The sequence below is a fragment of the Bombina bombina genome, chromosome 5, assembly GCF_027579735.1.
Source record: "Bombina bombina isolate aBomBom1 chromosome 5, aBomBom1.pri, whole genome shotgun sequence".
NCBI classification, from domain to species: domain Eukaryota; kingdom Metazoa; phylum Chordata; class Amphibia; order Anura; family Bombinatoridae; genus Bombina; species Bombina bombina.
In genome coordinates, this window is record NC_069503.1 from 551,364,407 (window position 1) to 551,392,093 (window position 27,687).

Below are 27,687 nucleotides of genomic sequence, written 5' to 3' on the forward strand. Positions count from 1 at the left end.
CTTAGAAAAGATTCAAGCTTCCTATCTAAAGTATCTTTAAAAGAAGTACTATCTTCCGTAGGAATAGTAGTACGCTTAGCAAGAGTAGAGATGACCCTATCAACTTTGGGGATCTTTTCCCAAAACTCCAATCTATCAGTAGGCAAAGGATACAATTTTTTAAACCTTGAAGAAGGAGTAAAAGAAGTACCCAATCTATTCCATTCCTTAGAAATCATATCTGAAATAGTATCAGGAACTGGAAAAACCTCTGGAATAACAACATGAGGTTTATAAACCGAATTTAAACGTTTACTAGTTTTAGTATCAAGAGGACTAGTGTCCTCCATATCTAATGCAATCAACACTTCTTTTAGTAAAGAACGAATATACTCCATTTTAAATAAATAAGAGGATTTGTCAGTGTCAATATCTGAAGCAGGATCCTCTGAATCAGACAGATCCTCATCAGAGATAGATAAATCAGAATGTTGTCGGTCATTTGAAATTTCATCAACTCTATGAGAAGTTTTAAAAGACCTTTTACGTTTATTAGAAGGCGGAATGGCAGACAAAGCCTTCTGAATGGAATCAGAAATAAATTCTCTTAAATTTACAGGAATATCCTGAGCATTAGATGTTGATGGACACGACCAGAGCACTCAGAGATTTCAAGATATTGATGTAATTTCAGTGAATAAGGGAACCTCTTTCCTGAGCACAGACATTGGAGCCTGGTTATCAGCATGAACTCATATGTGTTAGTTCCCTATTAACAGGGGAAGTGTCCAAGACATCTGTGGATCGTGGAGAATTAGAGGATTAAGAGGAGAAAGACCTTACTAACACAAAGGCTTTTCAAATACCTCATATCGTGAGGGTACACCAGGTGAGCGTGGATCTTTCACATTTTATTTATTTTCAATACCTGAACTTATTACACAAAGTGTGCCCTGTGCGCCTGTTTTGTTACCTACTTTTCAGATAAACAAGAGGAACCTCACCCAGCGGGGGATCAATTTTACTTTCAAACGGGCTGCCATACATTCAAAGCACACGGGAACCTGTACTGTGGATCATAAGGAACTTTACATATCCATAGACTAACCACCTTTATACACATGAGACTGTTGGCTACATAAACTGTATTGGTCTAATATACATATATATTCTGGGTAACGGATGTGACTATATATCTAGACAAACAGACTTATCATATTCTTCAAGCGCTGATTACTTATTGTTTTTATATATATATATATATATATATATATATATATATATATATATAGATAGATAGATAGATAGATAGATAGATAGATAGAAGAGATTGTAGTTCCCTTGCCTAAGATTTTTTTTTTTTTTTATTCACTAAAAGGTAAATTGCACTTTAAAAATCTAGGTCAAAATAGACCAACCAGAAAAATTCTCCAATTCAGCTCATAAGGTATCTTTAGTGCTTTAGTGTATATCCCTGAGAGTCTGAGTATGTGAGAGACACAGACAGGTCTATTCACTAAAGGGTGAATTGCAGGAGAATTTCAAAATCTTGAACAAAATAGCGAACTGGAAAAATCCCCTAATTCAGCTCATTATCCAAATCAGCTATCTTGGTCTACATTTTGAAATTCTCCTGCAAATCACCCTTTACCTTTAGTGAATAGACCTGAGAGTGTCTGTATGTGAGAAAGACAGACAGGGTTATTCACTAGAATGCCCCTGATTTGCAGCCTAATTGATAAAGATTTTTGTTAAAGTATAGGGCTCCAATTAATTTGTGTAAAATCTGTTTGATAGTAAATTACCCTGAGAGACAGTCTCACTCATACACACACTGTCAGACTCTACTGACATTGTGTGTTTCCCCAGCAGCTCCTACAGACTTCACTTTACCGCTGCGGTCTGCTAGTTCCTGCTTTCTCTCCACGTGGTTTCCAACTCCAGTAACTATATTTTACACACACTCAGAGCCCGCTTCCACTCACACATAAGCAGCCTCACAGACACTCAGATGCCCCACTCACATACACTCAGGTCCCACTAACACACACTCAGGTTCCCCCCTCACATACACTCAGACTACCTCCCCCTACTTGCAGACTCTCAGACTCACACTCTTCCCCATCAGATGCCCATATAGTATATACTCACACTCTCACCCCCCATCAGTCATTCAGATTAACAGTCTCACCCACATAAGACAAACACTCTCACCCCCTCAGATGCACATCCCCACACCATCCTTCCCTGGCTTCAGACACACTTCTCCACAATCATTTCTTTCAGATGCAATGTCACACACTCCCCCTACCATCTTTACCTTCAGACACACTGCATGTCAGTCATCATGTTTAAAAATGTTATTCCATGAAAAAAAGTTTAGAAGTCATTAAACCTGTTTCAGCTGATATTGAACTAACATGTTTGTGCACAACTGATATATATATGTCTCAGTTGCTCATTGGCAGACAGAGATAAGATTCCACAAGCATAAAAAAATGTTTGTTTTTTAGCACAGAAGGTTTTTTTGTTGTTTTTTTTTTATAAACCTGTATGTAAAATATTTTATATTATTCAATTTGATATACAACAAATAACATATACAGTCCTAAATGGTATACAATATATTATATAAATATAAAAAATACAAATATATTAAATAACTAGCTTTTCCAAGATTTTTTATTTTTTTTGCATAACATGGATGTTTCTTACAATCATAATAATCTACTGATAGCTAGGAACAACTACTCCCTCTGACTCAGTTCTATTAATAGGAAGGTTGGGAGATGCATCCACAATTCTGGAAAAAAAAGTGCTTTTGCTCTGCACAGCGACATAGTTAAAACTGAAAGTAAAGGGTGACTGCCCCACTCCCCCCTTCCTTGAGATGCATCACGCAGCAGTGCCCACCTTCCCCTCAGATACACTACCCCGGCCACTTACAATCAGGAACACAGCCTAACCCCCCCCCCCGTTCTCCCATCAGTTGCATATAGGGCACTTCCGTCCCCCCTCCCCGGCATGTACACAGGACTCTCTCTTTTCCCCCCCAGCAAGCAGGCACACAGGGCTCCCCCCCTTCAAGATACTAACTTGTCCTGCAGAAATGTCCCACGATGCTGCTCTCTGTGAATCTCCTGCTTCCTAATTGAAACCGGATGCCTGTAGGGGGCGGAGTCACCTCCTGGCAGCTCTCTGTTTAACTGAACTTGTGAATGTGAAGCAAGAACACTGCAGACTCGGAGCGCACTGCGCAGGGGCTGGTTAGGAGTGATCTTTTTAAACACCCTATCGGCTTAGAGTGTGAAAGCGCACCCTCAGGCTGGTGCTAGAGGGCAAGTGCCCCCCTCTGACTCCCCCTTGCTAACTTCCATTTTACTAATATTACCGTAACCTGGGGCTGCCCTGTCAAAATATTTTATTTTTTTTAAAGCCTGCTCCATGGCCATATATTCAGTGCATCGGCCAGGTGCCGCCCCCAAAAAGCTGCCGCCCTAGGCACTAGCCTTGTTGGCCTATGCATTAATACGCCCCTGTATCCAAATCATGAAAGTAAATGTTGGGCTTACCTGTCTTTTTAACTTATGACTTATAAATATCCACTTGTCAGTTGCATGACTTTGGCTGTTTGCCCAGAAAAAAATGTGTTCAGTTAATCATTTTACAATGAAACTTAAGCTGAAATGTAACAACAATGACTTGTAGCTCAATAGTATATTAAACAGTATCACTTAAGCTGAATTGTAACAAAAGATGTACTTTTACATCCCTGAAGCATTTGGTATAGATATGCTAATGTCTGCTTGTGCTCTCTAAAGTTTTAGCACTCACAATACCATTTATGTACAATTCAAAGCGAATATTGCTTAGCAATAGCCCACTCCACCGTTAAATGTTATATAATCAAAGAGACTAAAATCATTGAGGCGGCAACATAACCACAAACATAAGATTCTTGAAAAACACGAACTAAGAGTTCACATCAGCTCTGCCACATCCCTAACATGTTTTGCGAAACACATTCTCATGAGAGAACAGTTTTATGTAATTTATAGCTTATTTACAACTTTCTAATAGAATATCAGATAGAGTAAAAATAACGTCAGCTCCCGCTATAGAAGGAGCTTAGCTTTAGATCAGAACATAAGAAATATTTGTTTCAGTATTTACACTACAACTCTGGCTGTTGACATAAAACATATACTCTTCTGTTATACATTGTATTACAATAATAGGCTATTCTTGGATGGAACCCTAAGTTTAAGTGATTTTAACGTAGCTTGTGTACCATTTGGCTGGTCTTTAATTTTCCAAATAAAAGTAGTATGAATGAAATTATTCTTTCAACACATTTTCACCTTTATATATAATTTATGTAGGGTAAGGCAATCTTTTTTTTTTGCATTTTTGTAAGCATTAGCATATCTATACCAAACGCTGCAGAGATGTAAAAGTAAATCTTTTGTTACAACTCACACTAAACCCATTTTTTTTTCGTTAATGATTCAGATAGAGCATGCAATTTTAAGCAACTTTCTAATTTCTTCCTATAATCAATATTTCTTCATTCTCTTACTATCTTTATTTAAAAAGCAGGAGTGTAAAGCATAAGCGCCAGACCATTTTTGGTTCAGAACCTGGGTTATGCTTGCTCATTGTTTCATTAAATGTAGCCACCAATAACCAAGTGCTATCCAGGGTGCTGAACCTAAAATGGTCTGGCTCCTAAGCTTTAAATTCCTGCTTTTTAAATAACGAGAGCAAGAGAATGAAGAAAAAACAAAATTTATGCTTACCACAAATTCCTTTCTTTCCTGGCAGGGAGAGTCTACAACTTCATTCCTTACTGTTGGGAAATACAACACCTGGCCACCAGGAGGAGGCAAACACACCCCAGCCAAAGGCTTAAATATCCCTCCCACTTCCCCTATCTCCCCCCCCCCCAGTCATTTGGCTTAGGGAACAAGGAAAAGTATGAGAAACATCAGGGTGTAAAGGTGCCAGAAGAAAAACAAAAAGGGGGTGCCCAAACAAAGAATACCTAATCTGCTCACTCTGTGTCTTAAAAAGTTAAGACACGGAGTGAGCAGACGACTGGTACACGGACGGTGTTGGAGAAAGTTAGAGCCAAGGGCATCTGTGGAAATCCAACCAATATGTTTTCCGGTGTAAGTAAGACATAACACCTTATCATTTTTGCTCGTCTCTTTTGTCATTGGAATTTCTTTAAATTCCAGCGATCCCTGGCGTCTTTCTTTTGTTGGAGTACTGGTATTAGGACTTTACATTGGTGGAACCTCGTCCTCGTTTCTGAACCATTTGTGAAATCCATTCATTTTGGATACTACACTTTGCAGCGTTCTAATGTTTGATCACTATTTGTGAAAACTGTGCGTGCTTTTATATGTTCTATTTTTATTTTTTTTATCTGTGCTTATTTTATATGTGCTTATTTGCTGTTTTTGTTTTTATATTTGTATGCTGGATCCCTCATACATAAAATGTGTGTATGTAACGTGTTATATTTTAATCTTATATTAAATGTATCTTTTTAATTGATATTATATCCATCTGTCTATAAGTCACTGATTAAGCTACACCTAGTAGCGCAAACAGTATTGTCTCTCTTTTGAGAGAGTATCTGCTTTTACTACTGGGAACTAGCAAGAGATATATCACCAATTAGCAGCAAGCTCCCAGTAGTGCATTGCTGCTCCCAAACTTACCTAGGTATGCTTTTTAACAAAGAGAGCAAAGCTAATTTTTTTCTATCTGAAACATGTCCCTTAGAGATTTACAAATGGGATTTAAAACAGACTGCAAAAACAAACAATCTAGAGCTACACTACTGCACAGCAACATTTATTAATACGTCTTTGTAGTTGCAATACCTGGATCAGAAGTCCGCAGAACAATTGATGTTTTTGCCAACAGCCATGCAGGCAGGCCTCCCTATATGAACAAAACATGTTGTTAGTTATTTATAGTAAACTTGACAACAAATCTAAAAAAATATATATATATGATTAGTTAAATTTATAAACACATTGAAATATATTTATATAGAAACTAGAATAGATTATGAATCAACTATACACGCTTATGCTGTTATAATATTCTTTACAAAGTAAATCAAAAATATATCTCTAAAATGGACCTTACAATGAATCACATAAAAAATATCACAATAAAATACCAGAATCTTCTATAATTAGCCAATAACTCTAATTCAATGCCCAATATGGATTACAAACTTACTCTGCTTAACTTACCACAATCAGAGATTTAAATACCATAACCAATTTATATGAGATTCCACAATATTAAGCCTGACTTAGAGATATGAATCACAAAATACCGTTATCTAGCAAATAAGATTATTTAGCATCAATATGACTAGTCCTAAACTATACAGGATTATGAACATGAACTTAAAATACAAAGTGCCCTTTTAAATCACCAGCTTCAATTAAACTATAGCTATAGAATACCTTTCATTTAAATATAAAAGTATGAAACAACCCTTTATACGTTATAGGTTAAACCAAATTGGAGTCTCAGCTTTTTCAGATGAGTCCAGTTCACCTCATAAATAAGCAAGGTATTTGCAATTTAGAGAATAAAAGGTTTAGGGCCAATGTTGCTTTCTGTAAACCAAGGCAGCAAGATAACTCAGAGTTAAAACTCAGCAGCACGAACCTTTTTTTTTTCCCTCTGTGCAAAAGACTATATCATGTGATAAGTCCCACCTTTTTTTATTCTAATCATTGGTGAATATTTGAATACACTCTTACTTGAGCTTGTCTGATACGCCCTTAACGGAGCTGAGCATTGATTGGCCCTCGGAGATGAACATCTCTTATTGGCTTATTTGGTTTGGCATATGTTTTAAATAGTCAATTCGTTTGGCTGTCATACCAGTTTTAATCCACTAGGGGGCAGCAGACAACCAGAAATGCAGTCTCACCTTAAAATGTTTATTCAATATACTATAATTTCTTGTATTAATAAACTATATCTGGTCACATATATGTTCCATCTAATATAAGTTAGCATGTATCTATAGAGACTAAACATGAGTATACTTCTAGTATAATTTTAAAATGCATTTAAAAATCAAATTTTTAATTAATATATCAATTCATATTCTGATATAACATTGTTTTGAATGCATGAAAACACAGATATGATATACTTCATTGGACAACACTGGTTTCTCACAGGTCTGAAATAAAATAAACAATGTTGTTATTCTGACATAGTTAAATATTTTAAATTGATTATATAGCTACTTATTAAATTCAGCAAATATTTATCTAACATATTACTGTTAGGCATTTTGTTTCTAAGATCCGCAATTACACATTTATACCATACTGAGGTATACCTTAAGTGAAAGTTGTACTTAAAATAAATTTCAAAGTTATAGTATAGACATGTGTTCATAATATGTATTTAGAATTTCCCAGAGGCAAGGTGACCTAACATTTGATTGCAACGTAAGTGTTGATTACTATTTTCCTCACCTTCAAAGGCTAAGTTTCAAAGAGAAATTGCAGACAGAGCGACTGTGATCTCCACATGGGGTCATTACCTATCTGGGCTTTGCTTTTATTATACATAGATTTTGATCTAAACAAATGTAATTTAGCATATTGAGTGGGGGGGGGGTCTGTTGTGGCCATATCCCACTCAATTCATGTCATAAGAGATATTAGCTGACATAAAATATCAACATTTATTTGATACATATGTATCTTATTTAATGCTATTCACAGGTACCCTTATAACGCATAGTCACAAAATCTACAAATCTCTCCCAGAAAAACCTCTTGTCTGAAGAAAAAAAGAGAACCCTTTTGACATATTGACTCTCCAAACATGGGCCAGATTAGTGCTAAAGTGCTAAATATTTTTTCACTCACGTGCTAACTGCGCACAAAGAAAATATTACTGCGGGCAGGTTAGTGCTCATATTAAGTTGAAAGTAAAAAGTTAGCACGCGAGTGAAAGATCAGGCACGCAAACTTTAGGACTTTGGATATTTCGACTGCGCTAACTTCTTCCTATAGACACTTCTATGGGGCAAGTTTACAAAAAACTGAATTTTTACTTACAGATAAATTTCTTTCTTTCATAAGATGATGAGAGTCCACAGGTGTCAATAGAACCCTCACAAGAGATTTAATCCCTCCCACCTCCTCTCCCCACTCAGTTTACGTATAGCCGAGCAGAGGAGAGAGGCAGAAAAGGTAGGAAAGACAAAAAGCAGGGTTAAGAGGTGCAAATAAGAACTGTCCCTGGAATAACAAAACCTCGGGCGGGTCCTATGGACTCATCATCCCGAAAGAAAGAAATGTATCTTTCTATCTTTTCTTTGGTAAGATGATGGGGGCAGTCTGCAGAGCCTTAGATACAAGGTAATCACAGATGTACAAAGTATATTAATATAACTGTGTGTTGGGTATGCAAAACTGGGGAATCTGTAATAAAAGGCATTATCTATCTTTTTAAACAATAAAAATTCTGGCGTAGACTGTTCCTTTAAGGACAAGTAGGACAAAATGATGGCACAGTTCATATTTGGAAGACACTGCAGCCTGAAGGACTTTCCTGCCAAAAGCAGCTTCAGAAGAAACTTAAATATCAAAATCATAAAGTTTAGAAAAGATATGGAGAGACCAAGTTGTAGCCTTGCAAATCTGTACCAAGGAGGCATCATTTTAGAAGGCCCAAGTAATAGATACAGACCGAGTAGAATGAGCAGTTACTCTTTTTTAGATGGTTTTCCCGCAACAAACTAAGGCTTACGAATAGTCTGCTTCAGCCATGATGCCAAGGCCGCTGCTGTAGCCTTTTGACCGTCTGTCTAAAATCCTTTTTTTTTTTCACTTTTTTTTTTATTTTTTTTATTAAAGTTTTACAATAATACAATAATAAGAATCCACAATGCTGATAACAAGAGTAGCAAATATACAATTTAGCAACCTATGAATGTATATACATGGTACAAGGTATAAGTTAACATATGGAATAACCATGTTGCAATGGAATGAGTCCAAAATATAAGTAGTAGAAATAACTGAGTATTTGCTCAATATCACATGGGTGCGATTACTCTTTTCAAATCACATATCTGCGTCAAAACATACTGAATACCAATGAAAGTAAAGTAATTGTGTTTGTAGGTATAAGATAAACTTATTTATTGAAAGTTAAAATTTGTAATGGGAAAAATAAATAGCTGTGTAAAATGAAAATAAAGAAAAACAAAAACAGAATTTATGTTTACCTGATAAATTACTTTCTCCAACGGTGTGTCCGGTCCACGGCGTCATCCTTACTTGTGGGATATTCTCTTCCCCAACAGGAAATGGCAAAGAGCCCAGCAAAGCTGGTCACATGATCCCTCCTAGGCTCCGCCTACCCCAGTCATTCGACCGACGTTAAGGAGGAATATTTGCATAGGAGAAACCATATGATACCGTGGTGACTGTAGTTAAAGAAAATAAATTATCAGACCTGATTAAAAAACCAGGGCGGGCCGTGGACCGGACACACCGTTGGAGAAAGTAATTTATCAGGTAAACATAAATTCTGTTTTCTCCAACATAGGTGTGTCCGGTCCACGGCGTCATCCTTACTTGTGGGAACCAATATCAAAGCTTTAGGACACGGATGAAGGGAGGGAGCAAATCAGGTCACCTAAATGGAAGGCACCACGGCTTGCAAAACCTTTCTCCCAAAAATAGCCTCAGAAGAAGCAAAAGTATCAAACTTGTAAAATTTGGTAAAAGTGTGCAGTGAAGACCAAGTCGCTGCCCTACATATCTGATCAACAGAAGCCTCGTTCTTGAAGGCCCATGTGGAAGCCACAGCCCTAGTGGAATGAGCTGTGATTCTTTCAGGAGGCTGCCGTCCGGCAGTCTCGTAAGCCAATCTGATGATGCTTTTAATCCAAAAAGAGAGAGAGGTAGAAGTTGCTTTTTGACCTCTCCTTTTACCAGAATAAACAACAAACAAGGAAGATGTTTGTCTAAAATCCTTTGTAGCATCTAAATAGAATTTTAGAGCGCGAACAACATCCAAATTGTGCAACAAACGTTCCTTCTTCGAAACTGGTTTCGGACACAAAGAAGGCACGACTATCTCCTGGTTAATGTTTTTGTTAGAAACAACTTTTGGAAGAAAACCAGGTTTAGTACGTAAAACCACCTTATCTGCATGGAACACCAGATAAGGAGGAGAACACTGCAGAGCAGATAATTCTGAAACTCTTCTAGCAGAAGAAATTGCAACCAAAAACAAAACTTTCCAAGATAATAACTTAATATCAACGGAATGTAAGGGTTCAAACGGAACCCCCTGAAGAACTGAAAGAACTAAGTTGAGACTCCAAGGAGGAGTCAAAGGTTTGTAAACAGGCTTGATTCTAACCAGAGCCTGAACAAAGGCTTGAACATCTGGCACAGCTGCCAGTTTTTTGTGAAGTAACACCGACAAGGCAGAAATCTGTCCCTTCAAGGAACTTGCAGATAATCCTTTCTCCAATCCTTCTTGAAGAAAGGATAGAATCTTAGGAATCTTTACCTTGTCCCAAGGGAATCCTTTAGATTCACACCAACAGATATATTTTTTCCATATTTTGTGGTAAATTTTTCTAGTTACAGGCTTTCTGGCCTGAACAAGAGTATCAATAACAGAATCTGAGAACCCTCGTTTTGATAAGATCAAGCGTTCAATCTCCAAGCAGTCAGCTGGAGTGAGACCAGATTCGGATGTTCGAACGGACCTTGAACAAGAAGGTCTCGTCTCAAAGGTAGCTTCCATGGTGGAGCCGATGACATATTCACCAGATCTGCATACCAAGTCCTGCGTGGCAACGCAGGAGCTATCAAGATCACCGACGCCCTCTCCTGATTGATCCTGGCTACCAGCCTGGGGATGAGAGGAAACGGCGGGAATACATAAGCTAGTTTGAAGGTCCAAGGTGCTACTAGTGCATCTACTAGAGTCGCCTTGGGATCCCTGGATCTGGACCCGTAGCAAGGAACCTTGAAGTTCTGCCGAGAGGCCATCAGATCCATGTCTGGAATGCCCCACAGTTGAGTAATTTGGGCAAAGATTTCCGGATGGAGTTCCCACTCCCCCGGATGTAATGTCTGACGACTCAGAAAATCCGCTTCCCAATTTTCCACTCCTGGGATGTGGATTGCAGACAGGTGGCAGGAGTGAGTCTCCGCCCATTGAATGATTTTGGTCACTTCTTCCATCGCCAGGGAACTCCTTGTTCCCCCCTGATGGTTGATGTACGCAACAGTCGTCATGTTGTCTGATCGAAACCGTATGAACTTGGCCTTTGCTAGCTGAGGCCAAGCCTTGAGAGCATTGAATATCGCTCTCAGTTCCAGAATATTTATCGGTAGAAGAGATTCTTCCCGAGACCAAAGACCCTGAGCTTTCAGGGATCCCCAGACCGCGCCCCAGCCCATCAGACTGGCGTCGGTCGTGACAATGACCCACTCTGGTCTGCGGAAGGTCATCCCTTGTGACAGGTTGTCCAGGGACAGCCACCAACGGAGTGAGTCTCTGGTCCTCTGATTTACTTGTATCTTCGGAGACAAGTCTGTATAGTCCCCATTCCACTGACTGAGCATGCACAGTTGTAATGGTCTTAGATGAATGCGCGCAAAAGGAACTATGTCCATTGCCGCTACCATCAAACCTATTACTTCCATGCACTGCGCTATGGAAGGAAGAGGAACGGAATGAAGTGTTTGACAAGAGTTTAGAAGTTTTGTTTTTCTGGCCTCTGTCAGAAAAATCCTCATTTCTAAGGAGTCTATTATTGTTCCCAAGAAGGGAACCCTCGTCGACGGAGATAGAGAACTCTTTTCCACGTTCACTTTCCATCCGTGAGATCTGAGAAAGGCCAGGACTATGTCCGTGTGAGCCTTTGCTTGAGGAAGGGATGACGCTTGAATCAGAATGTCGTCCAAGTAAGGTACTACTGCAATGCCCCTTGGTCTTAGCACCGCTAGAAGGGACCCTAGTACCTTTGTGAAAATCCTTGGAGCAGTGGCTAATCCGAAAGGAAGCGCCACGAACTGGTAATGCTTGTCCAGGAATGCGAACCTTAGGAACCGATGATGTTCCTTGTGGATAGGAATATGTAGATACGCATCCTTTAAATCCACCGTGGTCATGAATTGACCTTCCTGGATGGAAGGAAGAATTGTTCGAATGGTTTCCATTTTGAACGATGGAACCTTGAGAAACTTGTTTAAGATCTTGAGATCTAAGATTGGTCTGAACGTTCCCTCTTTTTTGGGAACTATGAACAGATTGGAGTAGAACCCCATCCCTTGTTCTCCTAATGGAACAGGATGAATCACTCCCATTTTTAACAGGTCTTCTACACAATGTAAGAATGCCTGTCTCTTTATGTGGTCTGAAGACAATTGAGACCTGTGGAACCTCCCCCTTGGGTGAAGCCCCTTGAATTCCAGAAGATAACCTTGGGAGACTATTTCTAGTGCCCAAGGATCCAGAACATCTCTTGCCCAAGCCTGAGCGAAGAGAGAGAGTCTGCCCCCCACCAGATCCGGTCCCGGATCGGGGGCCAACATTTCATGCTGTCTTGGTAGCAGTGGCAGGTTTCTTGGTCTGCTTTCCCTTGTTCCAGCCTTGCATTGGTCTCCAGGCTGGCTTTGCTTGAGAAGTATTACCCTCTTGCTTAGAGGACGTAGCACTTGGGGCTGGTCCGTTTCTACGAAAGGGACGAAAATTAGGTTTATTTTTGGCCTTGAAAGACCTATCCTGAGGAAGGGCGTGGCCCTTACCCCCAGTGATATCAGAGATAATCTCTTTCAAGTCAGGGCCAAACAGCGTTTTCCCCTTGAAAGGAATGTTAAGGAGTTTGTTCTTGGAAGACGCATCCGCTGACCAAGATTTCAACCAAAGCGCTCTACGCGCCACAATAGCAAACCCAGAATTCTTCGCCGCTAACCTAGCCAATTGCAAAGTGGCGTCTAGGGTGAAAGAATTAGCCAATTTGAGAGCACGGATTCTGTCCATAATCTCCTCATAAGGAGGAGAATCACTATCGATCGCCTTTACTAGCTCATCGAACCAGAAACACGCAGCTGTAGTGACAGGGACAATGCATGAAATTGGTTGTAGAAGGTAACCTTGCTGAACAAACATCTTTTTAAGCAAACCTTCTAATTTTTTATCCATAGGATCTTTGAAAGCACAACTATCTTCTATGGGTATAGTGGTGCGTTTGTTTAAAGTAGAAACCGCTCCCTCGACCTTGGGGACAGTCTGCCATAAGTCCTTTCTAGGGTCGACCATAGGAAACAATTTTTTAAATATGGGGGGAGGGACGAAAGGTATACCGGGCCTTTCCCATTCTTTATTTACAATGTCCGCCACCCGCTTGGGTATAGGAAAAGCTTCTGGGAGCCCCGGGACCTCTAGGAACTTGTCCATTTTACATAGTTTCTCTGGGATGATCAAATTCTCACAATCATCCAGAGTGGATAATACCTCCTTAAGCAGAGCGCGGAGATGTTCCAACTTAAATTTAAATGTAATCACATCGGGTTCAGCTTGTTGAGAAATTTTCCCTGAATCTGAAATGTCTCCCTCAGACAAAACCTCCCTGGCCCCCTCAGACTGGTGTAGGGGCATTTCAGAACCATTATCATCAGCGTCCTCATGCTCTTCAGTATCTAAAACAGAGCAGTCGCGCTTACGCTGATAAGTGGGCATTTTGGCTAAAATGTTTTTGATAGAATTATCCATTACAGCCGTTAATTGTTGCATAGTAAGGAGTATTGGCGCGCTAGATGTACTAGGGGCCTCCTGAGTGGGCAAGACTCGTGTAGACGAAGGAGGGAATGATGCAGTACCATGCTTACTCCCCTCACTTGAGGAATCATCTTGGGCATCATTTTCAGTGTCACATAAATCACATTTATTTAAATGAGAAGGAACCTTGGCTTCCCCACATTCAGAACACAGTCTATCTGGTAGTTCAGACATGTTAAACAGGCATAAACTTGATAACAAAGTACAAAAAACGTTTTAAAATAAAACCGTTACTGTCACTTTAAATTTTAAACTGAACACACTTTATTACTGCAATTGCGAAAAAGTATGAAGGAATTGTTCAAAATTCACCAAAATTTCACCACAGTGTCTTAAAGCCTTAAAAGTATTGCACACCAAATTTGGAAGCTTTAACCCTTAAAATAACGGAACCGGAGCCGTTTTTAACTTTAACCCCTTTACAGTCCCTGGTATCTGCTTTGCTGAGACCCAACCAAGCCCAAAGGGGAATACGATACCAAATGACGCCTTCAGAAAGTCTTTTCTATGTATCAGAGCTCCTCACACATGCGACTGCATGTCATGCTGCTCAAAAACAAGTGCGCAATACCGGCGCGAAAATGAGGCTCTGCCTATGATTAGGGAAAGCCCCTAGAGAATAAGGTGTCTAAAACAGTGCCTGCCGATATTATTTAACAAAAATACCCAGATTAAATGATTCCTCAAGGCTAAATATGTGTAATATATGAATCGATTTAGCCCAGAAAATGTCTACAGTCTTAATAAGCCCTTGTGAAGCCCTTATTTACTGTCTGAATAAAAATGGCTTACCGGATCCCATAGGGAAAATGACAGCTTCCAGCATTACATCGTCTTGTTAGAATGTGTCATACCTCAAGCAGCAAAAGACTGCTCACTGTTCCCCCAACTGAAGTTAATTCCTCTCAACAGTCCTGTGTGGAACAGCCATGGATTTTAGTAACGGTTGCTAAAATCATTTTCCTCATACAAACAGAAATCTTCATCTCTTTTCTGTTTCAGAGTAAATAGTACATACCAGCACTATTTTAAAATAACAAACTCTTGATTGAATAATAAAAACTACAGTTAAACACTAAAAAACTCTAAGCCATCTCCGTGGAGATGTTGCCTGTACAACGGCAAAGAGAATGACTGGGGTAGGCGGAGCCTAGGAGGGATCATGTGACCAGCTTTGCTGGGCTCTTTGCCATTTCCTGTTGGGGAAGAGAATATCCCACAAGTAAGGATGACGCCGTGGACCGGACACACCTATGTTGGAGAAAAGAATAAAATGAATACTAGTACCCCTATGACCAGGGTGGGATGTGAACACACTGGGCTAAACTAACATCACTGTAGTATATATCATTCCTGAAAGAAGAAGAGGAAAGAAGAAGAGAGAGAGAAGAGAAAAAAAAAGAAGAAAAAAAGGTGAGGGGGTGGGAATTAAGGTAAGGGTATCTATGCTATCTCAATAAAAAGGGCCAGTTTGGTAATCTTTTTGGAAGTTACCAACCATTAGGATAGCATTTTCTAATTATACCGTTATAGAGGAAGTTTATGGCAGGTTTTGATATGTGTTATCCCCTCACTCCACAATTGCTTGGTTAAATTCCTTCTCCTGACTGTTTCCAGAGCTCCCAGCTCATACAATGCAGATAAATTGTATTGTTGGCAGCAAATATAGGGCTTTCCATAACTTCAATATGTGAAATGATTTTAGGACTTGGGTCCACCTAGGGCCCTTAGAGTGACGACAAGTCCTGGTGATAGCTAATTTAACTGCCATGAATAAATAAATACAAAGGTTAAGGATGTAAGTTGGAAGATTATTAGAAAATATATGGAAAAGTCCCATCTTGGGTTTTCACCCCATTCAACCCCAAACCTTCTGTCACAATTCCGATCATCGCCGTGTCTCCACAGCTCCCGGAACTGTCTTCTCCCTCTGCTATGTCACGTTGCCTAGTAACGTGACGCGATCTCTCTCTCTGGCACTCCTCGATGATGTCACACGCCTCTTCAAATTCCCGGCGGGGCTTTTCTTTGGTGCCCGTTTGTCGAATTTTGTTTCCTGGCTCCTATACTGACCGTTTAATCTGGCTAAAGGAACTTTGACCATTTCCTGCCTGATTACTCTTTTGCTTCATCCCTATATCTGCCTGCTTGAAAGTGATACTGACCATTGCTTTGCCTGACCACTCTGCTGCCTCATCCTTAAATCTGCTTAAAGGAACATTTACCATTGCTTTAGCTGACCACTCTGCTGCCTCATCCTTAAATCTGCTTAAAGGGACATTTGCCTGATTACTCTAACGGATCATCCTCTGCCTGCTTTAAAGTGATACTGACCTCTGCTTTGCCTGACCATTCTAACGAATCATCCTCTGCATGCTTTAAGTTTCTGTACCTTGTACTCCCTCATCTCATCTAGAGACTGTTCCGTGACCCTGCATTATCTTTGAGTACACAGTTTTTTTTTTCCTGCATATAACTGTTTTGTGTTTCTTTCCTGAGTGGGTAACGTCCTGGTTTTCTCTCAGTGTGTATTTATATTTTCACTCTAGCAGTTGGGTCTAATCCTGGACTGATTCTATACGGCTGACACCTTCTGCTATACAGGAGAGCTTTAGTCCAGAGCCTTTGGATTTTCGGGCACTCCCACCACATGTGTGTGGAGGTCCCAACTTTTTCACATCCTCTCCAACACATTGGAGAATGTAAATGGGAAATCTGAAACAATCTAAGAGGGGTCAGATGCCAATGGGTGCAAATCTTAAAGTATAATTCCTGGTATGAGACACTGTGTATGGCCTTTCTAGTGTTTAACACTGCATTAGCCCAAGAATTTTCCAGAGCTCTGAATCTAAGGGATCGTTCCCACTGTTTGATGTAGGGCTTTTTACAAAAAATGGGTGGTTGTAGGATATCCATATAGGCGAGAGAAAACCTCTTCGGAACCCATGTACCTGAAGACAATCTCTTTTCCCAATAAGTCATTTGCCTTAGTGGTGCACAGAACCCCCCCCCCAAGATTTTAAGAAACTTTTCAATCTAAAATACTCAAAGTGGAATAGTGGCATACGGGGAAAGCGAGTTTGGAAAGCAACTGTGGATATTAAAGTCTCATTAAAGAACAAGTCTGTCTGGGAATCTGGGAGAGCTGATAATAAACCGGAAATTTAGTGAATTGGGGATGGGTGAGGCGAAACCCCGGGTGAGTAGCGTATTGTATCCCAAAATTTGAGATTTGAGCTAACAATATAATTCTTGGCTGTATTATTATTATTCTTTATTTATAAAACGCCAACAGATTCCGCAGCGCTGCCCATTGGTACAAGAATAAAAGTACAACGGAGAAACAATACAATAAAAGACAAAATTTTACAGACAAATACAGGGGGAATTGAGGGCCCCATTCCCGTGGGAACTTACAATCTAGATGGGTAGGATGATGGGAAACAGGAGGTGGGGACTGCAAAGCTGAGAATGATATTGGTGAGGAGATAGATGAGGGCAACTGTTAGGTAAGTTAATTTGTTAATGAGTTGGGTGATGAGCTTCCCTGAACAAAAAGTTTTTTTAGGGAACTTTTAAAGGAGGAGAGGTTAGGGGAAAGTCTGACAGCTCAGCTCAAGGAAGTGCGTTCCAGAGGGTTGGTGCTGCACGAGAGAAGTCCTGTAGTCTAGCATGAGAGGAGGTGATGGTAGAGGACGCAAGGAGCAGGTCATTGTTGGATCTTAGGGGGCGGGCTGGAGTATATTTGTTGATGAGCGAAGACAGGTAGGGTGGGGTAGCATTGGTGAGGGCTTTGTCGGTCAGGGTGAGAATTTGGAATTTAACTCTGCTGTGAATGGGGAGCCAGTGAAGGGACTCACAGAGAGGTGCAGCAGAAATAGAGAGTTGAGAGAGGTGGATTAGCTTGGCAAATGCATTTAGGATGGATTGAAGGGGAGAGAGGTGGGAGAGACAGAGGCCACTTAGTAGGTTATTACAGTAGTCAAATCGGGAAATTACAAGGGAGTGGATTAGCTGTTTAGTAGTTTTAGCGCTCAAAAACTGATGAATTTGGGAGATATTACGTAGGTGGTTGTGGCAGGATGAAGAGAGCAATTGGATGTAGGGAATGAAGGACAGATTTGAGTCAAGTGTGACCGCCAACAGTGATGGAAAAATTAGAAAATGGAGTAGCGTTAGAGGGGGGCAGGATATTGTGGAAGTGTGGGGGAGGTGTATTTGAATAAGGTTGGAGTGTTGGGGAGGGTCCACAGTGTGCAGATTTCTACAGGTGCAGGGGCGAGGGGGAGAAGTAGGTTTAGCCTGTATATCAAGATTAAAGGTGAGCAGATGGTGGTCTGAGATGGGAAATGGGTGACAGGCAACATCAGAGAGAGAGTAGAGATAGGGGAATACCAGATCAATAGTGTGTCCATCACGATGGGTAGGGAATAGGGTGGATTGTGAGAGGCCGAAGGAGTTAGTGAGTGAGAGACGTTTAGAGGCAGCAGGGGCAGATGGGTTGTCAATGGGGATGTTGAAGTCCCCCAGAATTAGAGTAGGTGTATTTGTAGAGAGAAAGTAAGGAAGCCAGGCAGAAAATGTGTCAAGGAATTGGGAGGTTGGTCCAGGGGGGGCGATAGATAACTGCCACTCAGAGAGAGAGGGGGGAGAAAAGGAGAATGCAGTGGACTTCAAAGGAAGAAAAGGAGAGAGATGGAAATGAAAATAGGTACTTATAGGAGCAGGAGAGTAAGATGCCAAAACTGCCACTATGTCTCTCACCTGGCCTAGGTGTGTGGCTAAAGTGAAGACCATGTGTGAGAGCAGCAATGGAAGCAGTGTCAGAGGAAGCTAGCCAGGTTTCAGTAATTGCTAAAGGGTTGAAAGCGTTGGAAACAAACAGGTCGTGAACAGTTGTAAGTTTGTTACAGACAGAGCGAACATTCCAGAGGGCACAAGAAAAGAGAGGGGATAAGCGCTGTGTGTTAATGGAGATGAGATTGTTGGTATTGCGTGACCTAGAGTTTTTGCAGTGGGAGACTGAGCGAGAGTGTAAAATTGTGGTGATTGCTGCAGGGCCATTGTTAGGAGAGATGTCACCAGCAGCAAGCAGTAGTAGCAGTGATAGTGACAGAAGGTGAGAGTGAGACTTGTAGGATTAGACTCAGGAGAGTTAGAGGGGGAAGTGTTTTCTAAGGAGACAGAGTAGTTCATGAGAGGACAGCATAGGGGATGAGAGAAGGGAGGGAGAGATAAGGATAGTGTGGGGGTTGTTGTTATAGGGACATGCAGTGAGTTTTAGGAGAAGGGCATACAGAAAGAGCAGAAAAGACATATAGAGCATTGTGCAGGTGTATAGTTAGTAAGTGTACCTGTTATTGGGACTGCAGTTTCCACCTTCAGTTTCTAATTCCAGTGAGTAACTCTGCCTCTTCTAACAGAGAGCCAAGGCTCAACTGATCCTGTGGGCTGCTGTATGTATGTAGCAGTGAGTGTAATGAACCGATTCTATGCAGCTGGTTACAAGCAGTCTAGCTAGCCAGACACACACTTGCAAATTAGAGGGGGATGGCAGGATGCAAGTTATACAGAGTATCTGATAAGATGATTACAAGTAGACAAAATGGAGACAGAGGAAATGGTTGCCAGAGAATTCTAGAAGAAATTAAAAGGGACGTTTAACAGCAGCCAGGGAGGCAGAAGCAGGAAGATATACCAGAGAATTCTAGCAGAATGTATAATTTTTCCTCATATGTTTTGGTATCCAGGTGAGATTGCATAGAGTAACATCCAGAAGGATTGAGGCCTGTTCAACTGAAGACCATTTACTATTGGATGTAGTGCCCCCCCCCCCAAGCTAAGATATGGGCTTGTCTTCATGATATTTGGTGAGATTGGGCATAGCTGCCCCTCCCGTTAGTATTGGGCTATATAGAAATTTTGCGCTACTCTGGAATTTTCCCCCTCCATATTAAGGAATTACAGATTCGCTGAAACTGTATTAAAAGAGGTTTAGGGATAGGGATCGGTAGACCGTGAAATAAATATGTTAGCTTCAGTAGTAAATTCATTTTTACTGCAGCTATTCTTCCCCACCTTGACAGACTTGGGGAATCCCACTGTTTCATGAGATCCTTAAACTTTTGTAGTAGTGGGGAAAGATTGCTAGAGATGATCGTGGGGATATCATGTGAGAGATGCACTCCAAGATGGTGAAGTTTTTCTGTAAACCAAGTTAAGGGGAATTGACGCCTTAACCTTGTAAGGTCCCTATCTGTGATGTTTAAGGCATATGCAATGGTTTTGGTAAAATTCAACTTATAATAGCTAATTCTGGTAAACTCGTCAAGTACAGTAAATAGTGCTGGTAGAGAAGTCATCTGTGAACAGTGCTACTTTCTAAGATGTGGACTCCCTCAATTTCAGGGGAAGATCTAATCTTTTCTGAAAGTGGCTCCATCGCGAGAGCAAAAAGTAGCGGGGAAAGAGGGCAACCCTGGCGGGTACCATTTGTTAATTTAAAACTAGAAGAGCAAAAGCCTATGCCACATACTTTCACGGAAGGAGAGGATATAGTGCCATAATCATAGAGCAAAATGTTTGGGGGAAAACAAATTTTAGCAGAGCCTCCTTCAAATAAAGCCAGTCGACCCAGTCAAAAGCCTTATCTGCATCTAATGATAATGATAGGCCGAGTCGACTGGCCTCAAGGAAAATACTGAGCAGCCTCCTGGTGTTATCTGGACCTTCACATCCCAGTGTGAATCCAACTTGGTCTGGGGGTCTATTAAGTGTGGAATTATTGTTTTAAGGTGGTTTGCTAGTATCTTGACAGATAACTTTGTGCCTATATTAAGTAAGGAGATGGGCCTGAAATTGGCGCACATAACTGGAGATTTGCCTATTGTGGCCTGTAATAATTCCTTGGGGAATGTCCATGTTGCCCCGCTTTATTAAACACTCTAAGTAGGATTGGGACTAGTTGATTTGCAAATGATTTATAGCATATATCTGTATAGCCATCTGGGCCAGGAGCTTTAAGTGATTTTAATTTTGAAATAACTGTGGTAATTTCTTCCAAAGTGAAAGGGGAGTTAATACTATCAATTTGCTCCCGCGATAAGCTCGGAAGATTAAGGTTTGAGAGAAATGATTTAATAGAGTCAGTGTCCGGTGTATCTTAGAGTTGTGAGGAGCGCAAATGATATAATTGAGCATAGTATTTTGCAAACTCAGTTCCTATGTCTTTACGATTTGAGAGAGTTGCCCCACCAGTATGCAAATAGGGAATCCGGGACTGGGCAGTACGGTTTCTCCTAGCGAATCAGATGTCTGTTTTGTTCCCTTTGAAGTAGAATAGGCGTTTACTTTAACGCAGACGTTCTTGAACCTTTTGGTTTTCCATAAGTCTGAGGAATTTTTTAGTTTTTTCTATAAGTGGAAGGAGTCAGGGATTTAATGTGGACCCATGCTCAACTATAAGGGATCTAAGAGTCTGATGTAGCTGCGCTAAGGGGGCTAAAGATCACTTACTTGTTTGAATTTGTGCCTGTCTTGAATAGACAGGGCGGGGCGTGGACTCGGTACATCGCAAAAGAAAGAAATTTATCAGGTAAGCATAAATTTTGTTTTCTTTTGCATGATGTACCGAGTCCACGGATTCATCCTAACTTGTGGGATACCAATACCAAAGCTTTAGTACACAGATGAAGGGAGGGACAAGACAGGAACCTAAACGGAAGGCATCACTGCTTGCAAAACCCTTCTCCCAAAAATAGCCTCCGAAGAAGCAAAAGTATCAAATTTATAAAGTTTTGAAAAGGTATGAAGCGACGACCAAGTCGCAGCCTTACAAATCTGTTCAACAGAAGCATCATTTTTAAAAGCCCATGTGTAAGCTACCGCTCTAGTAGAATGAGCTGTAATCCTTTCAGGAGGCTGCTGTCCAACAGTCTCATAAGCCAAACGGATGATGCTTTTCAGACAAAAGGAAAGAGAAGTCGCCGTAACCTTTTGACCCCTACGCATTCCAGAATAGACAACAAACAAAGAAGATGTTTGACGAAAATCTTTGGTTGCCTGCAAATAAAATTTCAAAGCACGAACAACGTCCAAGTTGTGCAACAGACGTTCCTTCTTACAAGAAGGATTAGGACACAGAGAAGGAACAACAATTTCTTGATTGATATTCCTGTTAGTAACAACCTTAGGTAGGAACCCAGGCTTGGTACGCAAAACCACCTTATCAGCATGGAACACAAGATAAGGAGAGTCACATTGTATTGCAGATAGTTCAGAAACTCTTCGAGCTGAAGAGATAGCAACTAGGAACAAAACTTTCCAAGATAAAAGCTTAATATCTATGGAATGCATGGGTTCAAACGGAACCCCCTGAAGAACTCTAAGAACTAAATTCAGACTCCATGGCGGAGCAATAGATTTAAACACAGGCTTAATTCTAACTAAAGCCTGACAAAAAGCCCGAACGTCTGGAACATCTGCCAGACGCTTGTGCAACAAAATAGACAGAGCAGATATCTGTCCCTTTAGGGAACTAGCTGATAATCCTTTCTCCAATCCCTCTTGGAGAAAAGACAAAATCCTAGGAATCCTGATTTTACTCCAGGAGAAGCCTTTGGATTCGCACCAAAAGAGATATTTACGCCATATCTTATGATAAATTTTCCTGGTAACAGGCTTTCGAGCCTGAATCAAGGTATGTATGACTGACTCAGAGAAACCCCGCTTTGATAGAATCAAGTGTTCAATCTCCAAGCAGTCAGTTGCCGAGAAATTAGATTTGGATGCTTGAATGGACCTAGAATCAGAAGGTCCTGTCTCAATGGCAGAGACCATGGTGGAAGGGATGACATGTCCACCAGGTCTGCATACCAAGTCCTGCGTGGCCACGCAGGCGCTATCAAAATCACAGATGCTCTCTCCTGTTTGATTCTGGCAATCAGACGTGGAAGGAGAGGGAAAGGTGGAAACACATAAGCCAGGTTGAACGGCCAGGGTACTGCTAGAGCATCTATCAGTACTGCCTGAGGATCCCTTGACCTGGAGCCGTAACGAGGAAGTTTGGCGTTCTGACGAGACGCCATCAGATCCAACTCTGGTGTACCCCATAGCCAAACCAGCTGAGCAAACACCTCCGGATGGAGTTCCCACTCCCCCGGATGAAAAGTCTGACGACTTAGAAAATCTGCCTCCCAGTTCTCTACACCTGGGATATAGATCGTTGACAGATGGAAATAGTGAGCCTCTGCCCATTGGATTATCCTTGAGACCTCTGTCATCGCTAAGGAACTCTTTGTTCCGCCCTGATGATTGATATAAGCCAAAGTTGTGATGTTGTCTGACTGAAACCTGATGAATCTGGCCGAAGCCAGCTGAGGCCATGCCTGGAGAGCATTGAATATCGCTCTTAATTCCAGAACTGCACTCCAGCCCAGAAGACTGGCGTCTGTCGTCACTATAACCCATTCTGGCCTGCGGAAACACATTCCCTGGGACAGATGATCCTGTGACAACCACCAAAGAAGAGTCTCTGGTCTCTTGATCCAGATTTATCTGAGGAGATAAATCCACATAATCCTCATTCCACTGATTGAGCATGCATAGTTGCAGTGGTCTGAGATGCAAGCGAGCAAACAAAATTATGTCCATTGCCGCTACCATTAGTCCGATTACCTCCATACACTGAGCCACTGATGGCCGAGGAATGGAATGAAGAGCTCGGCAGGTGGACAAAATCTTTGATTTCCTGACCTCCGTCAGAAATATTTTCATGTCCACCGAGTCTATCAGAGTCCCTAGAAATGAAACTCTTGTGAGGGGGGAAAGAGAACTCTTTTTTACGTTTACTTTCCACCCGTGAGACCTTAGAAAGGCCAACACTAAGTCCCTCCAGTAATGTATGAAATGATCTCTTTCAATGCAGGCCCAAATAGGGTCTTACCTTTGAAAGGGATGGACAAAAGCTTAGATTTAGATGACACATCAGCTGACCAGGACTTAAGCCATAACGCTCTACACGCTAAAATGGCAAAACCTGAATTCATAGCCGCTAATTTAGCAAGATGAAAAGCGGCGTCTGTAATAAAGAATTAGGTCATATCTGAATCTGTCTGAGAGAACATCTTTCCTGAATCAGAAATCTCTCCCTCAGACAGCAAATCCCTCATCCCTACTTCAGAACATTGTGAGGGAATATCGGATACGGCTACTAAAGCGTAAGAAGGCTCAGCATTTGTTCTTAACCCAGAGCTACTGTGCTTCCCTTGCAACCCAGGCAGCTTAGATAAAACCTCTGTGAGGGTAGTATTCATAACTGAAGCCATATCTTGCAAGGTGAAAGAATTAGACGCACTAGAAGTACTTGGCTTCGCTTGTGCGGGCGTTACTGGTTGTGACACTTGGGGAGAACTAGATGGCAAAACATGATTTCCTTCTGACGGAGAATCATCTAATGCCAAACTTTTATAAGTCAAAATATGCTGTTTGCAATTTATAGACATATCAGTACAAGTGGGACACATTCTAAGAGGGGGTTCCACAATGGCTTCTAAACAAATTGAACAATGAGTTTCCTCAGTGTCAGACATGTTTAACAGACTAGTAATAAAGCAAGCAAGCTTGGAAAACACTTTATTTAATGAAAAAAACACAATTTGCAAAAACGGTACTGTGCCTTTAAGAGAAAAAAAGGCATAAACAAACTGCAAAACAGGTTAAAATTGCTTCAATTTTTCTCAAATTTTAACAGTGTACCCACTAAGCTTTAGAAGGATTGCACCACAAGTTAATAAGCAATAAACCCCCAAATGAAAAAAACGGATTGAAATATGTCTAAAACCGGTTAAAAACCCCTATAGCACCTTGCTACAGCTCTGCTGTGGCCCTACCTGCCCTTAGGAAGCGATAATATGGGGTTTAAAGCTTCAATTAGTCCCTCAGAAGACTCTCAGGACCTCAGGAGAAGTTGCTTGCTGCTTGTAAATGCAGGCCCCACCCACCTCACTCGATGTTGCTGGGGCCTACACAAAACTAACAAACCCTGCCTGAAAGCCATGTGGGTTATAAACAACCCCAAAGAACCCTCAAGCAAATGTCCCATAAAACAGAAAACATTACTCCCAGACACAAAAACGTTTGTCCCAAATTCACATAACAAACTGAGTGCCCACAAAAAATTAACCCTTTATGCAAGCTAGTAAAAACCTCTGATAACACTAGGATTACTGCTTCCCCTTCCCCTAATGTGGACATTGTCAGCCTTTCTGATTTAACACAGTCTCTGCAGAAAATATGACTGAACATACCTCATTGCTGTATAGCAAGAAACCATTCCTCACATTGAAGTTTTCCTGTACTCCTCAGCTTCTGTGGGAACAGCAGTGTACCTTAGTTACAAATGCTAAGATCATCATCCTCCAGGCAGAAATCTTCATCTATGTCCTGCCTGAGAGTAAATAGTACAACACCGGTACCATTTAAAAATAACAAACACTTGATTGAAGATGAAATAAAACTAACCGTTTAACACCTCTTCTCTTTACTCTTCCTGCTTAGAGCCAGCAAAGAGAATGACTGGAGGGTGGGATTAAGGGGGAGCTATATAGACAGCTCCTGCTGTGGTGCTCTCTTTGCTACTTCCTGTCAGGAAGGACAATATCCCACAAGTTAGGATGAATCCGTGGACTCGGTACATCATGCAAAAGAAAACAAATGAACGGTTCTCTCTTCAACAGAGGCTAAAACTGAAGAACCCTGAGAATCACACGGAGTTCCAAAATATTGATTGGTAATCTCGCCTCTTGAGATTTCCAAACCCCTTGTGCTGTCAGAGATCCCCAAACAGCTCCCCAACCTGAAAGACTTGCATCTGTTGTGATCACAGTCCAGGTTGGACGGACGAAAGAGGCCCTTAAAATTACACGATGGTGATCTAACCACCAAGTCAGAGAAAGTCGAACATTGGGATTTAAGGATATTAAATTGTGATATCCTTGTATAATCCCTGCACCATTGGTTCAGCATACAAAGCTGGAGAGGTCTCATATGAAAAAGAGCAAAGGGGGATCGCGTCCGATGCTGCAGTCAAGAGACCTAAAACTTCCATGAATATAGCTACTGAAGGGAATGACTGAGGCTGAAGGTTCCGACAGGCTGCAACCAATGTCAAACGTCTCTTGTCTGTTAGAGACAAAGTCATGGACACTGAATCTATCTGGAAACCCAAAAAGGTTACCCTTGTCTGAGGAATCAAAGAACTTTTTGGTAAATTGATCCTCCAACCATGTCTTCGAAGAAACAACACTAGTTGATTTGTGTGAGATTCTGCAGAACGTAAAGACTGAGCGAGGGGGGGACTTCCGGGAGGCGGCCATGATCGGTCGCACATCACCACTCTGCTCCAGCCATCTAATCATTTTTGTCTGATATAATTCTCCAGACGGCCTATCTATTTGCTACAATGCATGATCTTTGATGGATTACAGACCCCGTATCAGATGAGCCCAAAAATATTACGATTAGTGTGACCTTGAGCACCCGGAGCATACTTTAAAGGTTAAGGCCTTTTACTTACCCCCCCGGCGAGGCACACTTGGGCCTTGTAGTTAAGCGGCACACAGTGCCGAACACAGTTATACTAAAAAACACAGGTAGCAGAGCTACTTATATGAGAGACACACACCAACTTTTCTACAAACAGATGTTTCTGCCGACTATTTCACTCCGAAGCATTTTTGAGTGATTAAACGAGATAATGGAGTCCGTTAATTTCCTTATGGCTGAGCTAAGCAAACTCCTAGATGTTCATCAAGCTAAATTCACAGAGGACCTGCGAGTTGCATTCACTTTACCCGTGACTAACAGTGCTGAAGTTAATCTTCTAACAGCTCCTTCTCCTGCGCCAAAGGGAGGTTGCGTCGGTCTGGGGCCCCAGCGGCAGCTGCCTGCCCTCTCGAGTAACAACCAAGCCAGAGAACAAGGAGACCTGTATGTGACACAGTTGGTCGTTTCCCCTATGTTCGCGATCTCAACGACGGAGCATACTGCTAACAGAATCAACTTAGTGGACGGCGCTGGTCAAGGTTTACTAAATGGCAATTGGTCATTGTCCTATAAAGATGTGAATGGACTGTATGATCACATGCCTATTCTTATAATGCTAAAGACCATGTCTCCACAAGATCTGCACAGTGGCTCACCCTTTTGTTTTGCAACCTTAAGCGATACTCTGGGACACAGATCAGTCATCTCAATCCTGCAACGTAGTCACCCATCATCTTGGAAGATTGCCGGCGAAAAGCCCTTACAATATCTCAAAGTGGGGCTTGATACTCAGAAAGCAGCTGATGGGAGCCATCTAGCCTGGAGATGTGGGATAGGTTGAACCCTATTTATGAAGATCCCCTCTTTTAGACGGATAGGTGGGCTTGTGCTACAGCTGAGACTGAAATTCGTCTTATGAAGAACATTGCAAATACCGGACATTATGATGGTTGTTAGCCTGATGTACCGGTTTAGCCACGCGTATCTGTATTCTTTTCACAGTGTCATCTGCATCCTCTATTCTCATCTATACAAGGAGTACTTTAAGATGTGTAACTGTAATTTACCCAGTTACCACCAATTAGCTAACCTGCAGAGCATGGTCATTTATAAGCCCAACGGACCTCATTACTCGCTAGGTTTAGCTACCACTTAAGATTTGACCCTTAAATAGTTAAGTGAATATATACATAGCATTGCAGGCTGTACCTATTTCAAGCTCCACTACGGGGGTATAGTGTCAATCTCTAATACAGGTAAATATAAGATATACAACTTTAGCCTGCC

General features: G+C 41.3%; 1 protein-coding gene across 1 annotated transcript in view; it reads right to left on the reverse strand.

The window, feature by feature from the left end:
• Positions 1-27,687, reverse strand: part of GLB1 (galactosidase beta 1) — an 821,644-nt gene that overhangs the window by 562,392 nt on the left and 231,565 nt on the right. Inside the window, exon 4 of the mRNA XM_053714505.1 lies at positions 5,874-5,934. Within this exon, the coding sequence (XP_053570480.1) occupies positions 5,874-5,934 (61 nt within the window). The remainder of the gene's footprint in view (positions 1-5,873; positions 5,935-27,687) is intronic.